The 16,161-nt window shown below is 30.5% G+C and overlaps 1 protein-coding gene across 9 annotated transcripts in view; it reads right to left on the reverse strand.

Annotated features, from left to right (window-relative positions):
• Dys (Dystrophin) overlaps positions 1–16,161 on the reverse strand; it is a 623,806-nt gene that overhangs the window by 98,169 nt on the left and 509,476 nt on the right. For all 9 annotated transcript variants that reach the window (XM_088183010.1, XM_088183009.1, XM_088183008.1 and 6 more), the window contains one exon: positions 5,222–5,366. In XM_088183010.1, coding sequence (XP_088039136.1) covers positions 5,222–5,366 — 145 coding nt within the window. The remainder of the gene's footprint in view (positions 1–5,221; positions 5,367–16,161) is intronic.

The raw sequence follows: 16,161 nt of genomic DNA on the forward strand, positions 1-16,161 counted from the left end.
AAATTTTAAGATTTCCTACAAAAAATTTATTCATGGTTAAATAATAAGTTTATATTTCTGATACGATATTTTAGCAAATTAATATAATTGAATAATGATTATGACACTATTTAATAAATCCTTAAAATCTTAACATTTGATTTAAAGTAGATAAGATATTTGCCTTAAAGGAAAAATAAATAAAATTAAAGTAAAGTATCAATAATAATATCAGGCAGTCGTAATTTCTTTTAATAATTCCTTCTAAATAATAAAAATAAACAGAATATTCGAAGCAAACTTTGCGAATAAGCATTATACCGAATATTGACTTGATTTCCCACATTCAATTAGTTGTGTGTATTACAGCGGTAATAATTAGCAAATACAGTGGTGCCTTGACTTTTGATTTGTTTCGTGAATCAAATTACTCGTATGTCAAATCAATTTTCCTATTGAAATAAATTAGAATATCTTTAATTAAAATGATAAATACATACTACCAAAATTGTTTTTTTAAGTTACACATTACATTTTTTTACAAATTGCTTGTATCGTGAAATACTCGATACAAATAATTCGAGGTTTTACTGTATAATGCTATTAAAAAAAGTTGCTGGCTAAAGTTTGAGAGAAAATGTTCTACGTATATTTTTTGCGATTGCTCAGATCGATTTATTATCCATTGTGAATTAATAAAGGGCACTTAATCGTATAAAATAATTAAACTCTTTAAGAAAAATACGAAGTGTAAATATTATTAATTTAATACTAAATATATAAATTAGGCTTTTAAGTTTAATAATTAAATAAAATATATTTTTTATACATGTACACTTTTTCCTGTCTTTTTAAATTGTTCAAGGCAAAATAATAAAAACTATAATTCAATGCAAAAAACTTTAAATTTATAATATATATCAAATTAAAATAAAACCTAAAACTGTTCTCATTTTTATTTTTATAAATAAAAATATTGATAATCTATGAATTTTAACAGTAATTTAAAAAAATAAAATAGATAAAAATATAGCAAAATCACATTAGGCTGAATTAAGCCCTACCACAAATTCCGCATTCCGAGTTAAAATTTGAAACACATCGAGCAAACCTTGTGCTTTGTCATTTGCATACATAAATGTATAATTCATATACAAATTCAACGTTTGTTTTAGGTTTAGCTATTTTGATTTAGATTGACACTGTAGCTGCGTACATTAGCTTTTAAACTTATAAATGTATTAATTCCACTTTCGTTGATTCTGGACTATGTCGGTTAGATAATATGGTTATAAGTTATAACCTATTAATAATTAATAATTTTAATGATTTATTGCTCAAACCGAAATTTAATAGTTCTTTACTAATCGATCGCTTAAGTTATTTTAAACTGAACTTTAATCCTGCAAATAATTTTACGAGCAAATAGTTATTTTAATCTTATAGCAAAAAATTGCAAATTGCGGTTGGCTTAAAATTTAGGTTAAAACATCTGAAACCCAGCACTTCGTGATATTCAAGAGCGCCGTTAATAAAAACGAGAGGTAAAAACGTCAATCAGGCGGGTCTCGGTCCGCAGGGGGGCACTTAGCAAGCGCCCTTCGAGTGCAAAAGGTTAAAGGATATCGGGCGAACTTTTGTTGCGAAATAAAAACATCCCGGGACTTTGCATCCACATCTGCGATACGGGAAATGAAACATTCCTAGCGTGAACATTTATTATTCCGAGATCGATCCCGGCGATATATATTGAAATGTATTCGGCTGCGGGTTAATACCCGACCCCCGCCGCTGAAAAAATCTCCAATGATAGATAGGGTCAGAAAAAGAAAACACGAAAAAAGCAGGATATTGATAAATGTATTCGGTAATTACGGGCGGTGTTGAATTATATCGGAGGGTTGTTCTGCCAGTATTGCTTTGACTTTCAATCTGGAATAACATCGGCTGCGAATCGTAAGATATGTGGGATCAAATGAAAGCTCCGAGAAAAATGGTTCACGATATTAAAACAGTGTGCGATTGCCCGTTTAAATACACTATACAGTCGGTTGTTTGAAAAATATATTGAATAATATATACGCTTTTATATAATAAAAACGATGTTAAATTCCATCATTAAAATTTATGAAAAATAAGTCTATTAAAAATATACAATCAAATTTCATATTCTAAAATAAATTGTTTAAAAACTTAATAATACAGTTAAAACGACAAAATATAAAAAAATTGTAACTTGAGAACATAATAACTGCCGTAGATTTATTATATATAATTTTTTCTCTAAAAATAAGGGCTAAGTTCACTTGATCCGTCACCTTGATACACAATGGCGACTATTTACAATATTAAAAAATAGCAACTTCGTTAAAAAATCTGCAATATTATATTTTTGTTGTGTAATAAATAACTTTAAAGGTCTGTCTATTTTCCTAAAAATTATTTTCAATATTAAATGTGTGAAAACACATGTATGCTATTTTATGAGTATTTGATTTTGCGTATTAGTTGTTGGAATTGTCGAGAGGATGTCATTTACATTTGTATTTAAATTGAGCTGCATATTTTTTGGTATTTTATTATTATTATTTATTTAAAAAAAAAATATACAAAAAACATTGTTTTTCTTGATCCCTCGATTAAAATAAATAACCGTATTTCACCCTGGTTAGAATATGATAATGAAACATAAGGCGTTTCCGTCTTTTCTGATTTTGAAATGTTGGAAACGCTAGAAAAAAAATGCTATAGATTTCATCAAATGCTAAAAAATAACCAATATTCTATAGAAAAGAAAGAAAATACACATGAAGAGCTAATCTACTATTCACTAGCGGACGAAGAATAATATTTAATGTAATTACCAAATCACCAGGTTTATTTTTTTTTTTTAAAAACAAGTAGATCTATTGAATTCTGGTAGTTATATCATTTTTCTGAAGAAATATTAAAAAAAAATCGTCACCCACAAGAAACTGTCACTAAGCCCAGAGTAACTACAACCATAATCTGAATGTATTTAAAATATCTTTAGATGAAATAAATGCCTTATTTGGATTATAATGTATGTATAGCAGAAGTTCCAATATCTTCTCACGTAAATATATAAGATCCTTAAGCAACTGATGGCTACAGAGTGATCTTGAACAGTCGATTATATATGTGTTTAAAAAATTGTTTAAAAATTGTCATTCTATAACACTATGGCTCAAATTGAGAGTAAAAAGGGCAACCTGGTACTGATAAGAAAAATATTTTATGATTCTGTAAGCTTGTGTTTTAAGTATTTTTTGATCGTTTTTTAATTTTATTTAAATTTTAAAACATCGAAATTAAGGATTGCAATATTGGTAATACCGGTATTGGGGAAAAATCGACATTCGGTGGAACCGAAAATATTTTTTTTGTTCAAATCAATAGTTTTTATTTTACCAAGAGGATAGCGCAAAAACATTTATCACATAATCAGAAGGCAAAAATCCACATCAAAAGCAATAAAACCGTGCCGTCGCTTGTTAGCGAGCGTTCCAACTGCGACGGCGCCGACACGATTTTGTTGCTTTTGACGTGAATTTTTGACTTCTGAGATGTGACAATTGCTTTTGCGCCCTTTTATTGAAAAAAATTCGGTTTAAATATACTTTGATCAGTCTTTTTATATCAAAAGTCTATAGTAATATCGGTAGAAAAAATATTTTATTAATTTATTTAGCTAATATAGCTAATTTTTACACTAAACAAATTTTAACTAATAATTATATGAACATGAAAAAAATGCTTAAGCATGTACTATATTATTGCACAATAATTAAAATAGGGCGAAAAAAATCATTATATTTAAATAATTAAAAAAAAAATTAATTTGATATGAATAATTTTTATAGAAAACAATACCAAAAAAATAAAGAGTAGGAAATAATTAAACATAGCAGAATATATTTCATAATAATTTTATAAAAAAAATGAAAGCCTCTGAATTGATATTAAAAAGATTCTACAAAAACCGATAAATATTTAAAAAAATATGTAAGATTAATTACCAAAATTTCATATTATAAAAGTGTTTAAATTATTAAAACATATTAATACAAAAAAGTAGTAAAATAAATTAAAGCAATAAAACTGATTTTTTCTACTTTTTTTACTATAAATGCAATATAAAACATATAACAAAAAAAATAATTATATAAAAATACATAAAATTAACTCACTCCCATGTATATGCTAACAAATTAACAAATGTGTATAAATAACTCACTACTCAAAGGGTTAAAATAATAATAAAAAAGTGTTGTGTTTAATAACTTTATATCATTCATTATTGTTAATTAAATAATTTTTTTTTGTATATAATATTTAGAGAACACTATTTTACAAATATTATACGGCATTTTTCTATAAATAAACGGGAAATATATAGTATATAAAATAATTTTTATTTAAAAAAAAAAATATGTACAGGTATATAAAAAACTATCATACTTTGACTATTTGGAATATCTTTGCAGAGATTATACGATTCTAGGAAAGTGAATTATTGGAAAAATATACTAAAACCAGTTTTCAGTAATGAAGAAATCGTTTAATAACCTTTGTTGGAATTTAATCCGAATTTAAACTTCCTTGATAAATTAACTAAACCATTCCTTATTATAACATAACTTGAGAACGGGCAATATGAAAAAAAAAACTTAAATTACTTAATCGTCAAGATGTATTTATTTTTATAGTCCTCTCATTTTTTGGCATTTTGCCTCACATATTAAGATGTAATAATTGATATTTTAATTTTAACAATTAACTGCTATTTTGTGTAAACAAAGTTTAATTTTATATATAATACAATAATCATCTGATTAATAAAAATATAGTATAGCAAATGGCGCATATCTGAAACAAACGCTTCTCGTATTTATTAACCAACACATTAGTTGCTAACAAGTTTTTTATTGTTGACCAAAATAAGGGACACAATTAGTACTTTAAGAATATAATGGATAGATGAATCGATCTGAACCTTAAAGTTCCTGAGGAAAAGGCGTTGGGATACAGAAATAGAAATACGGGTACGATCCGAACTCTATTAAATAGATATCCAAGCAATTTATTTTGCTTATTTTGTTGAAAATTTATACAATGGCAGATTCGTAGTTTAGTAGTATTCATTGCGTATTATACCAAAATATTTTTTTTATTACAATTCTCATCGATATGAATACATTTTGTATTGGTAAATTCTCACCTGTTGTTTCAGAAGTGACGTTACGTCTCCAGCTGCCGGACCAAAGCTGCTCAGTTCGGTGTCTTTTCTGATGACCCATTCTATCAACTCCCTGAGAGAGAGTAGAAGAGCCGACCAGTGTTCGGCGTTGTTTTCCAATCGATTTCTGGAAAGAAAAAAGGAGAGCGTGAAAAAAGAACGAAATCAAACACAAACGTTTCGGCACGTTTCAACATCGGCGTAAAATTTAATTTCCTCCTCGGGAATAATTTATCGATATGAAAAATTTTCGCGAGGCGGACGGAGAAATGTCAATTATGATTGTGTTGATGAATAAAAAACACGAGGAGATAGGAGGGGAGGGGTTGGGAAACGATGATAAAAAATATCACAATGGCTTGTACGTGAGGCGCGATTTCAATTTATTGTAATTTTTTCAGATGAGATTTGTTGTAATTTTCATATTTTACATATTTTTTTAAATTAGATTATATATTAAAAATCAATGTAAAATATAGTGTCACGGTGTGAATCAGACTGATTATGTTAAAAACTGTTCAAAAAAGCGATTACATCATGGGTACGAGACAACATACTTAGTTTTATAGTTATTATAATAGAATAAGTAAATTATTTACACGGACGGACAAATCTGGACGCTTTCTCCATTTTGGTGAAGAACAAAACAAAACAAACTCTCGAAGCAAACAAACAAACAAACAAGCTTTCGCGGCCACAAGGGAAGAATAAGAGCGGCTGCATTGGTCTGCGCCAAGTTTGCGTTTAATTAAGGGCCGAAGAATAAGCGACGATTTAAATTTTGACAAAATATTGAATTCATTGTTGTGCGCTGAAAGTTGATTTGCATAATAAAAGGGGCCTTCGGTTCGAATGTAAAAATTATGACTACCACCTCACACCCTACGACGCAGCTGTTTTGCACAAAAATAACAAAACTGAAAAAATTCTAAACGAATTTTTCTTTATTATTATTATTGGTGCAATAAATTTAGATGGAAAACGATTGATGGCCTTGAACGAAAAACGTGTACAATACACACATAAATATATTTGCAATAAAAGCTACAGTACTATATACGACACGAAAAATCTAAACAAATTTTTATTATCGTTTGTCTTGTTTTGGTTTTTAAGTAACATTGTTTTTTAGGGAAAAATATTGTTTTAAAATATTTTTAAAACAAAAATAATAATACACTTTTATTATATTATGCTTCATTTTTAATTCTGGGTTCAGTAATTCAACTATTAGACTCCCAATGAAAGGCTTAAATAGGTCGAAAGGCTTTTAGCCAAATTTACAGGCGCAAGGTCTGAATATAATGCTATTAAATCACAGACACCAGTTTCAAATTTTTAAGTAAAAAAATAGGATTTTCTGTTAAAATATAACACCACCATGAGAAACTATTTTGCAGATTAAGTCAAAGTATCCGCCATGAATCATAAAAGATAACACGCGCGTTCAATATAACATTTAAAATGGACGTACATAAGCAAACATCAATCTGTTAAAAAAATATACCGAACGGCCATTATTTTGTATTTGGCCGTCCCACCAAAAGTGTGGGAAAACAAAATCTCATATGAACCTGGAAATTGGTTGTAACTATTGTTGTCTATTTTTATTCCAGCCACTGCCGACTGTACGTGACAATAGACGGAATTATCATACAAAAAATGACAGTCTTTTAAGATACAAAAAATGGGTCGCAAGATTGCCATATCCTATACTTGTTCAATATTTTTAACTACCGTTTCAATTTTTTTCAGATGATAAATTGTAACCTAAAATATAAGTCCTGTAAGTAAACAAGCTTATTTAATTACACCCCTAGCTCGTCGTAATTTATTGTGACAGCAAAAAGTGGGTGGCATTATACTTCTATAACGTGTTTGTGTATGTGTTTGAACTTACTTACGACAACATATCAATAACACCACTTGTGTTCTTAAATTAGAACACACAAGGGTTTGTACGAACTTGAATCAATCATCAATAAACAAGATCAAGAAAGCAGCCGCTTCCCTCTTCGTATCAACCTTGGTTCAGCTCGAGCTTTGCAGATGACTGTATCCTTCGGACGTAGACACGGATAATAAGACTTTACGTATACGTTATAATAAAAGTGAGGCTTTACACAAGTATCAATTATAAAAAATCCCTGATCAAATCAAATAGTTGCACAAACATATAGTTTAAACAAAAATAACAACATTGACACAATATAAAATTTAAATATATCTGTTATTATTTGCTAAGATTTTTAAATTATAATAGAGTCATTACACAACTACTGTTTTATATGAAAAAATCATGGTTATGGCCCGCAGGATAAAAACTTTTGAGATTAGTGATCCATGAGGTCCGAAAGGTTAGTGACCACTGGGATATAAATAATTACTTTTTCAGATACTTTCTCTGACACTTATACTGACATTTACAACTACACATCTACTTCGGAATGCAAGGAATAAAAACTTAAAGAACTACATAAAGTCCGGGTGTTCCTAATCGCTCCTTATAGTCGAGCACAGGTCCTTACCCACGCGCCTATTAGCAACCAGTATCTTTAACATTCTGTATGCTTCGTACAATCGGCTGTGCCCCAAAAAATATTAAAATGCGTTGTATTAAATATGTATTTGTGAAAGCAAATTTATTTCTAAATTAAATGCTAAAAAACAAGACATTATACCGCACGAAATTTTACATACATATCAAGTTATCTTATCTTTGTGGCAAAGTAAAAAATAATTTGCCACAATTTGTGTAAATGTTTGTTAGAGAGAAACTTACAAACCCCTGTTAATTTTATTTTTTTATAAAAAGCAGGTAATGTTTCGTTTTCTAGACCAGCACCGCGTGTTGCGGTCGTACCCTAATATAAAATATATATTTCACTGTCTAAATATTAAATTATATTTGTCCAAGTTGAAAACATCGTGTGTGGGTATAGAACGAGGCAATTTCAGGCTTTTCGGGACATGGCAAACGTTGGTTTGTTAACGTTAAATGTAATTAATTGCGTGTGTTGTAGTGCTTCAATTATAATGTAAGCTTATGTAATGTTACTAGCTTCTATCTATAATCATTGAAAGATATCTAATTTGATAGAGCATGAACATGGGCGAATTGTAAATATAAAATTTTTATCCTGAACGTGTCAAGGGTGTTTATTTTTATTTTTTTAAACTAAGTTTGTTGTTAATATTTGTATAACGTAAAGTTATAGTTTTTGTGGGTGCGTCCGATTAAGATCTAGACCAGAGATGCGAAGAGAGAAGCGGCGGCTTCCGCGATCTTCAATGGTCTGAAGTGAGGTTGACCTTTTCTTGGTCGAAATTAATACACTTAGGGAATCAAAGTAAAAACGAAAAAAAAATTAAAAGCATTCTATCTGGATTCTCATACCTTTTTGGCGGTTTTTAAACCTGCCGATTTAATCCCTCCTTTGGGTGGTCCAATGGAAGGGTGGTTAAATAGATGCACCAGATAGTTTTATTTAAATTTTAAGGAAATTAAAATAATTTTCTTTTGCTATTTCTAAAACATAATTATTTTGTGTTTAAATATTAAATGCTATAGTTAAGTTTACATATAATACTTTATTTAAAATAAACTGATAGTGTATCATATTTATTAGTAACATTCACAATGTTTTTATCCTAAAGCACATAACTCGTTCTAGTTTTTTCGCCCATGCATATTGCATTTCTGTCGTAACGAAAATGCGCTATTTTTACATTTTCATCATATATTTTTTTCTCGCTGCGTTTTAAAACCCGTTATCGCGATGCATCTCTCTGGTAATTCAGAACGCAAACAAAAAAAAAATAAACTGGGAACATGGAAGGAAATGACCCGCCGAAGGGGAAACCATTGTTCGACGAAATGCACCAGTTTTTCCGCAGCGGGCTTTTTGGCGTTTCGAAGCTTTCGAATTTTAATTTTCGAATTGCGCCATTTGTGTGGCTTCGCTTAATTAAACCTCGACTTTAATACATGGCTAGATTCTTCGATAGCTGAAGTTTTGCTTCCCTAGCAAGTAACATCAACCGCTACTGAGATAATTCTATCAAGTAATTCGATCTGATCATACCCTCATGTATAATATATTGAAAGTTAACCGCTTTGCAGGCTTCGAGTGGACGATGCGGAATTAATGTCCAGCAACCTGAGACGATATTTTTAAATTTATTTGACTCATAAAACCCTATGTTAAACCGACGCTAATATATAATGTCATCCTAAATTAATACAAAAACCTTTTATAAGCCTTTTCGAAATGCGTCTTGACAGCTGCCGCAGAAAGTGTTTTACAAAATAGATATAAATCACTAATTAAAAATCATTGTATGAGTAGAATGAGAATAAATAAACAATTATTAAATTTAAATATAACATTTTAAATCTGGAAAATTCAAGCATTGCATTCCAGTGGGAACGCTCGTTACCGAGCATTCCTACTGCGACGGCATGATTTTATTGCTTTTGACGTGAATTTTTGCCTTCTAAGAAGTGATAATTGTTTTTGCGCTCTCCTATTGATCAAAACTCGGTTTGAATATACTTGAACCAATCCCATCATATCAGATCGGTAACCAAAAGGGTGGAATAAATATAGTTCAACTCTGTAGAATCTATACAATATTTTTATTTATTAATATAGAATGTGTCTGCGTTTTTGAAATACCTCTTATTCATTCTTGAAATACCTCTTATTTAATTATTTATGGCCCAAATATAATGTAATGCACGTCACGTACGTCCGGTATACGGTGGTCTGAAAGTCCAGAGCGAATATTGGTTCAAAGTTTAAGCTCACGTGTAGGTGTGTCCGTATGTCACGTTCACGTGGTAACGGTCGCAGGTAGTATTACCGATGCACTCACAGATAGCTGGAAGAAGTGCCGAATCTGGCGCAGGGCCGCCATGTTGGCAAGATGGCGCCGCAGATTTTGCGGGTACATACCGCGTACCATAAATCGTCTGGAGCGCATATGGCGATCCTGCGTCTGGACCGGGAATATTAAATGAACCCGTTTCATAATTCCCGGACGTGCGCGAATATTCATATGAATATCCTGCTGGGATAAAGGGAAGGAAAGGAATCGGTGTAATACCGGCCAGTGTGAAAGCGATAAAGAAGGAAGCCTTTGTTTTATTTTTCGGAGAGCAAGTGCATGCACTTTTCCGGGAAAATTTTAAGCTGGTTTTGCTTATTCAAATACCGCATGTCTATACAGATTTTTTTAAAATACGATGAATCTAAATTAAATAGAAATATTAAAAAAACTGAAATGACGTCTCTGATTCTAAACCAGAAAATATACCAGTTAAGAGATAAGCGGTTACCATTAATACAAAGTGGGCTATTACAACATTTTGTTTCGTTCAACAAACAAATTCGGTCATAGTAGAAACGGCCAATTATTATATTCAAAAAGCTTAAAAGCATTTTTTTGTTGAGAAGAATGGTCTCATTGTCTAGTCTAACATTTTGAAACAAAATAAGGGCGCATCAAGACCATAGATTTTGGAGCGGCACTAGTCACTTGGGTATATTGAGAGAAAAAACGATTACTGTGTTGCTCCAGTATACAAATTGTTTTATTTTAAGATTTTTTTATCAATTTTATTTGAAATAGTATAAACGAATATCTTACAAATATTCGAGCAATTATTCTTATATCTATAATATAGATATTCGAATTTCTAATATTTCAAGGATGTAGACACATTCTACAGTAATAAATAAAAACATTGTATTGTATTGTAACATGTATTATTCTTTTTAAAAGCATTTATTTGTAATAAATAAATAATTCACGGGACTTGTTAACTACGAACTGATTTAAGTGGTATAATATTGTGTTTCTTTTCGATAAAAATAACAAATAAAGAATTTTTATTTCTCTAGAAACATGCTAATTTATCGAGAATTTTCTGATAAAAATTAGATTTGAATTAAGAAAAATAGTATTTTTTAATAAAAATTAAATTTGTACGAATATTACTAAATGTTTTACAACCGCTGCATAAGAAAATGTGGGTCCATGTTTTTTTGGAAGATTTTAATAGAGTATTTGAATGAAAATAAACTGTTTACGATTTTCTATGCTATGTTAATCGGTCTTATTTTTGCTTCAGCACTAACAACAGATTATTGAGAATTGAACAAGTCTGAAAGAGAAAAATTATAAAAAATAATAGCTGGAGTCCCACAAGGAAGTGTCATTGGGCTGAAACTGCTATACATATGTGATTTGCAAAATTTAAAAATTCAACAGTGGAAAAAGAAATAGAAGATACTACTAAAAACATTCACCAAAAAATCTTAAATAAATATTTTTTTTAAATTTAATAGTAAATAAATTTTATTTACATATGTTTTAAGATGTAACTTTTTAATACAATCCTTGCCTTCCTATGCCTTGAAAGGGTTAAAAATTTAATATGCAGCGTTGCTTTATTTTATAATTAATTAAAATTCATGCAGGTATCTTTCAGCGGTATCGCCGTTGCTTTTTTGTAGCTTTTATGAAGTTTATGAATTAAATTCAGCGGTGGAGCGCGATAAAGAGCCGCCCGCGCCAACAATGCGGCCCAATGTTAATAAATTTCGCTTGCGGCCGTGATATTGAAAACGGTTTGGCACCAGAAACACATTACAGCGGCGAACTTTCACCATTTAAAATGGCAATGCACTGCGACGTCCGTGCTTTATGGTCGTCGAAAAGTTGACAAAATAAAACACTTTTGCCTCTCGCCCACGTACTAAAAGACGTTTCATCAAAAATCAGTCCAAGTAGATTACATTTATAACTTTGTATAGAAGTATGCAATTATATATGCTGATGTGTTAAATACATTGCATACTCAAAGGCGCTCAATAAATTGGTTTAAATATTATTATATTATACACCCAAGTTACCAACCAGCAATATGTAAACGGCTAGCTAAAAAAGCTTTATGATACTATAAACTGAAATATCCATTATAAGAAATTATATGTATATGCGTTCTATAGAACATAAACATGATTTATAATATAATAAATACATTTTTTTAATTAATTCCCAAACAATAAACATGCGAGGGGTTACCGCACTAAATAATTTAACTGGTGCAGTTTTCGGTTAATTTATGCGCGTTGATTAAGCCCGAATTTGTACATTGCTGTATGAACATGTCACGATAAAGTTTCTCCCGTTATTACATTAAACCTTGCTACTGCATTCGTGTCGAGGGCGTGTTCGTATTAAAAAAAATTAGATTAAAAAAGCAGCCCTTAACTGTCGTTGCGCATGCAATTGCACAATAACCGGTTATTGTTGTCGGAGCTCTCCGGTAATTATGTGGAAATTTATTCGACTCGTTTCGGTATTGTACTTTTGCGAAATGTATATTTCATATGCGATTTCGCCTCCTACCCTATCGCCTTTCAATTTCACACGTTACGCTTAAAGAGATGTCTTTGGCGAATAAGCTCGATCGTTTCAAGGGGCGATTTTAAATTGAAATCCTTCAAAAGATCCTTTATTGGAATTTCGCAAAGCATGGATGTTTTATTTACTTTTTTAAACAATTGTATATGACGCTCCATACATTGCATACACAAAATTTTCGCAGGCGCTCACAACAATAAAAAAATACTTTTGACTCACATAAGCAGAAACATTTTATGTTAAATAAACATTCTATTTGTATTTGCACCAAACTCTAAAAATATTCGTCTGGAAAAACTGTATCTAATTGTATCGAATTCGCATGGGGGAAAAGCGCGCAATTCTTGTCGTTCGCGAAAACACAAATTTCGCATTTCACAGTTTGGGGTCGACCTTTTTAACCCTCGCATTACCTGCGCTGTAAATATCCTATAATGTAAAACATATGGAGATTTAATGGGATAAAAAGCTTTCGTTGTTTTGCGGCTGGTGTTTGAAATTATTTCACACTCAGGGCCGACTTGACAATCATGCATCCTGTTCACGTTACTATTCAATATGTATGTTTATTTAATGAGGTCTGGAGGTGAAACACTTTTCACACAACCCAACTGATATATAGAGTGGTTAAAAAACAATAGATTGAATATCACATATCATGTTTGAAACAATACGGAAAGTCAATAGAAAATATGTGAGGATCGATAATTGAAAAGCACCGTTTATAAATTTCATGATAAAATAATCTTGAAACGAACATTTTTCTATATAAAATTACCTGGTGGTAATAGCTAAATTAAAAATGGCTATATTTTTTTGTATAATTAAACAAAACCAAGTCGAACCGAGATTCTCAAGCTAAAAATGAAAATGAAATCACAGTTTTATTAGTCACGCATTATTTAAAGATACAAATATGAATCTGAAATCGTCCAGAGAAGCCTTAATCGTGAAGATACTGGACTATTCTAAATAAAAAAAGTCTTACATCTGCTTGGAAAGCATCTGCGAAAAAGAGAGAATAATCTTCTCAGTCTGCACAATCTAGATTTTAGTTTCAGCTTGGCTCGAAACTTGAAAATATAGTTTCAGTCTAGCTAAAGTCACATTCACTGTCATATAAATTATGTTTGCAACCATAAATTATAATAAAATATGGAGGGAAACAAAGCCCGGTAACTGTCGGGTTAAGGCCCCCAGCGCAATCAAACGCGTTTAAATTTTCCCGATAAATTTGGCGTCGGTGAAAAACGGAAAAATTCTTAATTAAACCAGCCAATTAGTATTCATAACAGAGTTCGTCCAAAATTTGCGCGATCCCCCGACTTCGGGTCAGTTTCCTGCTAATCGCTCGTTTAATCCCCGGGATTAATCTTTCCGGCCAGGGTCCAGATGTAAAATTGTCGCTGTGAGAATTGGCGCCGACGCATCAACTTTGTTTTAGGGTTAAAATATAGCTGAAGGATTATTGTAATATGGGGAAATGTGTGGCAAAAGGGTTTTTATACAGGTCGGCTCCAATATAAATAATTATTTATATTTTAAAATAAAAACATTAATATATTAATCATTATTAGGTTAATTAATTAATTTTTATAAACTCACTGACGGATAACTAAATATTAGTTTTCGAATGCAGTTTATATAGATCTATTAAATATTTATATTATAGTTTTATAAAATATGCAACAAATATTTTTTCTAAATTTTATTTCTAGATTTACATAAAATGCTTATAAATGTTACGGTTAAGAGTAGTGTGGGGGTTCCAATTAACATGATTTTTTAACGCGATGGATTTATTTGAAGAATGTCTAAAAAAATATTTCTCGATGGAAAAAATGCAAAGCGCCCATTTAAAATGATGTTAAAAATTTGAATTAAATTAAAATTAAAATGATTTTTTAAGAGAATGTAGAAAATTATCGTATACACGTCGATGCGACTCGAAAAATTCGAATTTCAGTACATCTCTAGAAATTTTATAGAAAATAGGAATGGATAATATATGTATTTATTTATTGTAAATCAACCGTTGTAACATGACATGCGTTAGTACAATGCGTTACAGTGGGTTAAACACTACTTAGTAAGAATTGGAACGACGGAACACCAATCTATTTTTATTAATTATAAAAAAATTACAGCTCACAATCGATGAATTTTTATTTTATATGCTTTCTTAAGAATATTTATGGTGCATACCTTATATATATTTAACTAAAAAACTGAATTATATATAAATACGCAAAAAATCTATGAAAATGAAAATTAATTCGAAATATTATAGCTGTCGGTTTCTTTCTCCTATGACATACCGTAGAGCGTTTGCGTATGAATTCTGGACATTCAACTTTGTGATTTCAATTGTATTTTTTTTTTAAATTTGAATACAAAAATATCAAAATAAAATCGGATGCAATAAATATTAATATATAATTAGTATTTTTTCTAGCTCTTCACAGCTTTAATCGGAAACATCGTTGAGAAGCTCGTGAAAAAAGAGCATTATTAAGTGCTGACTTATTACTATTGAATGCCTTAATACACCTTGCTTTGAAAGCATAATATTATAGTTTTTTTGTACCACCAGATTATTTTTTAAGTATATAGTAATAAATATTCCTAAAACTATTCATTTATCTAAGGTTTTTGTATTTTTTTTACTAATTTATCTAATATTGTTGTTAATATAAAATGATCTTTTTAACACCCTTTTTTAAACTAGAAAATGGTTATAAAGCGGTAACCGTTTAGAAGCTGGGTGGTTCGTTCAAGAGGAGCAGTATAAAGCGCAGACATCTTTGCCGTGACAGGCAAGAATAAGGGGCGCGATCGCGACTCTATAGCTAGCATTTGTTTATTACTTTAGTGCCGCAACTTCACATTATAATTTAATAATATAAATGCAAATAAATATTATTTTTAAATTAACGATAAATTTAAAAATTTAAATCCATAGTTGATTATATATTCTTGAATCACAAAGTTGATTTTAAGAATGAAGCAGTATTGACGATCACATATCAGCCTTGTACCTTATCATCCAAAGTAAACAAAAACATCTTGGCTAATGAACCTACTGTTTGGAAAGAATAGCACATGTATGCATAGTTCTTTTACCATAATGAAGTCAATACAGTATGAAACGTAACGAAAGACAAATCCCAATATATAAAGCTTAACTGCTTACATTATAAACATCGATAAACAAACGTAAAATCTGAGGTTTATAATTCAGAGAGCTACACAGGCGAGAGGCCTGTTCCTATTTCTGATACATATAGCGCATTACCTCTCGTCCGTGTAGCTATTTTTTCTTCTCCCACGCTTTCCATCACTTCGTCTCGCGCATTCGGCGCATACGTTATTTAGCATACTCCACTCCGGGATTAGGGTGGTGGGATGAATATACTCGCGCATTTATAAAAAGGGCGAATTGGGCTCTCTCGCGTTTATCAAGTGAAAACAGCAAAGACGTGCGCATT

This window comes from Plectrocnemia conspersa, unplaced genomic scaffold (assembly GCF_051122295.1).
Source record: "Plectrocnemia conspersa isolate PC_06_02 unplaced genomic scaffold, ASM5112229v1 ptg000003l, whole genome shotgun sequence".
Lineage (NCBI taxonomy): Eukaryota > Metazoa > Arthropoda > Insecta > Trichoptera > Polycentropodidae > Plectrocnemia > Plectrocnemia conspersa.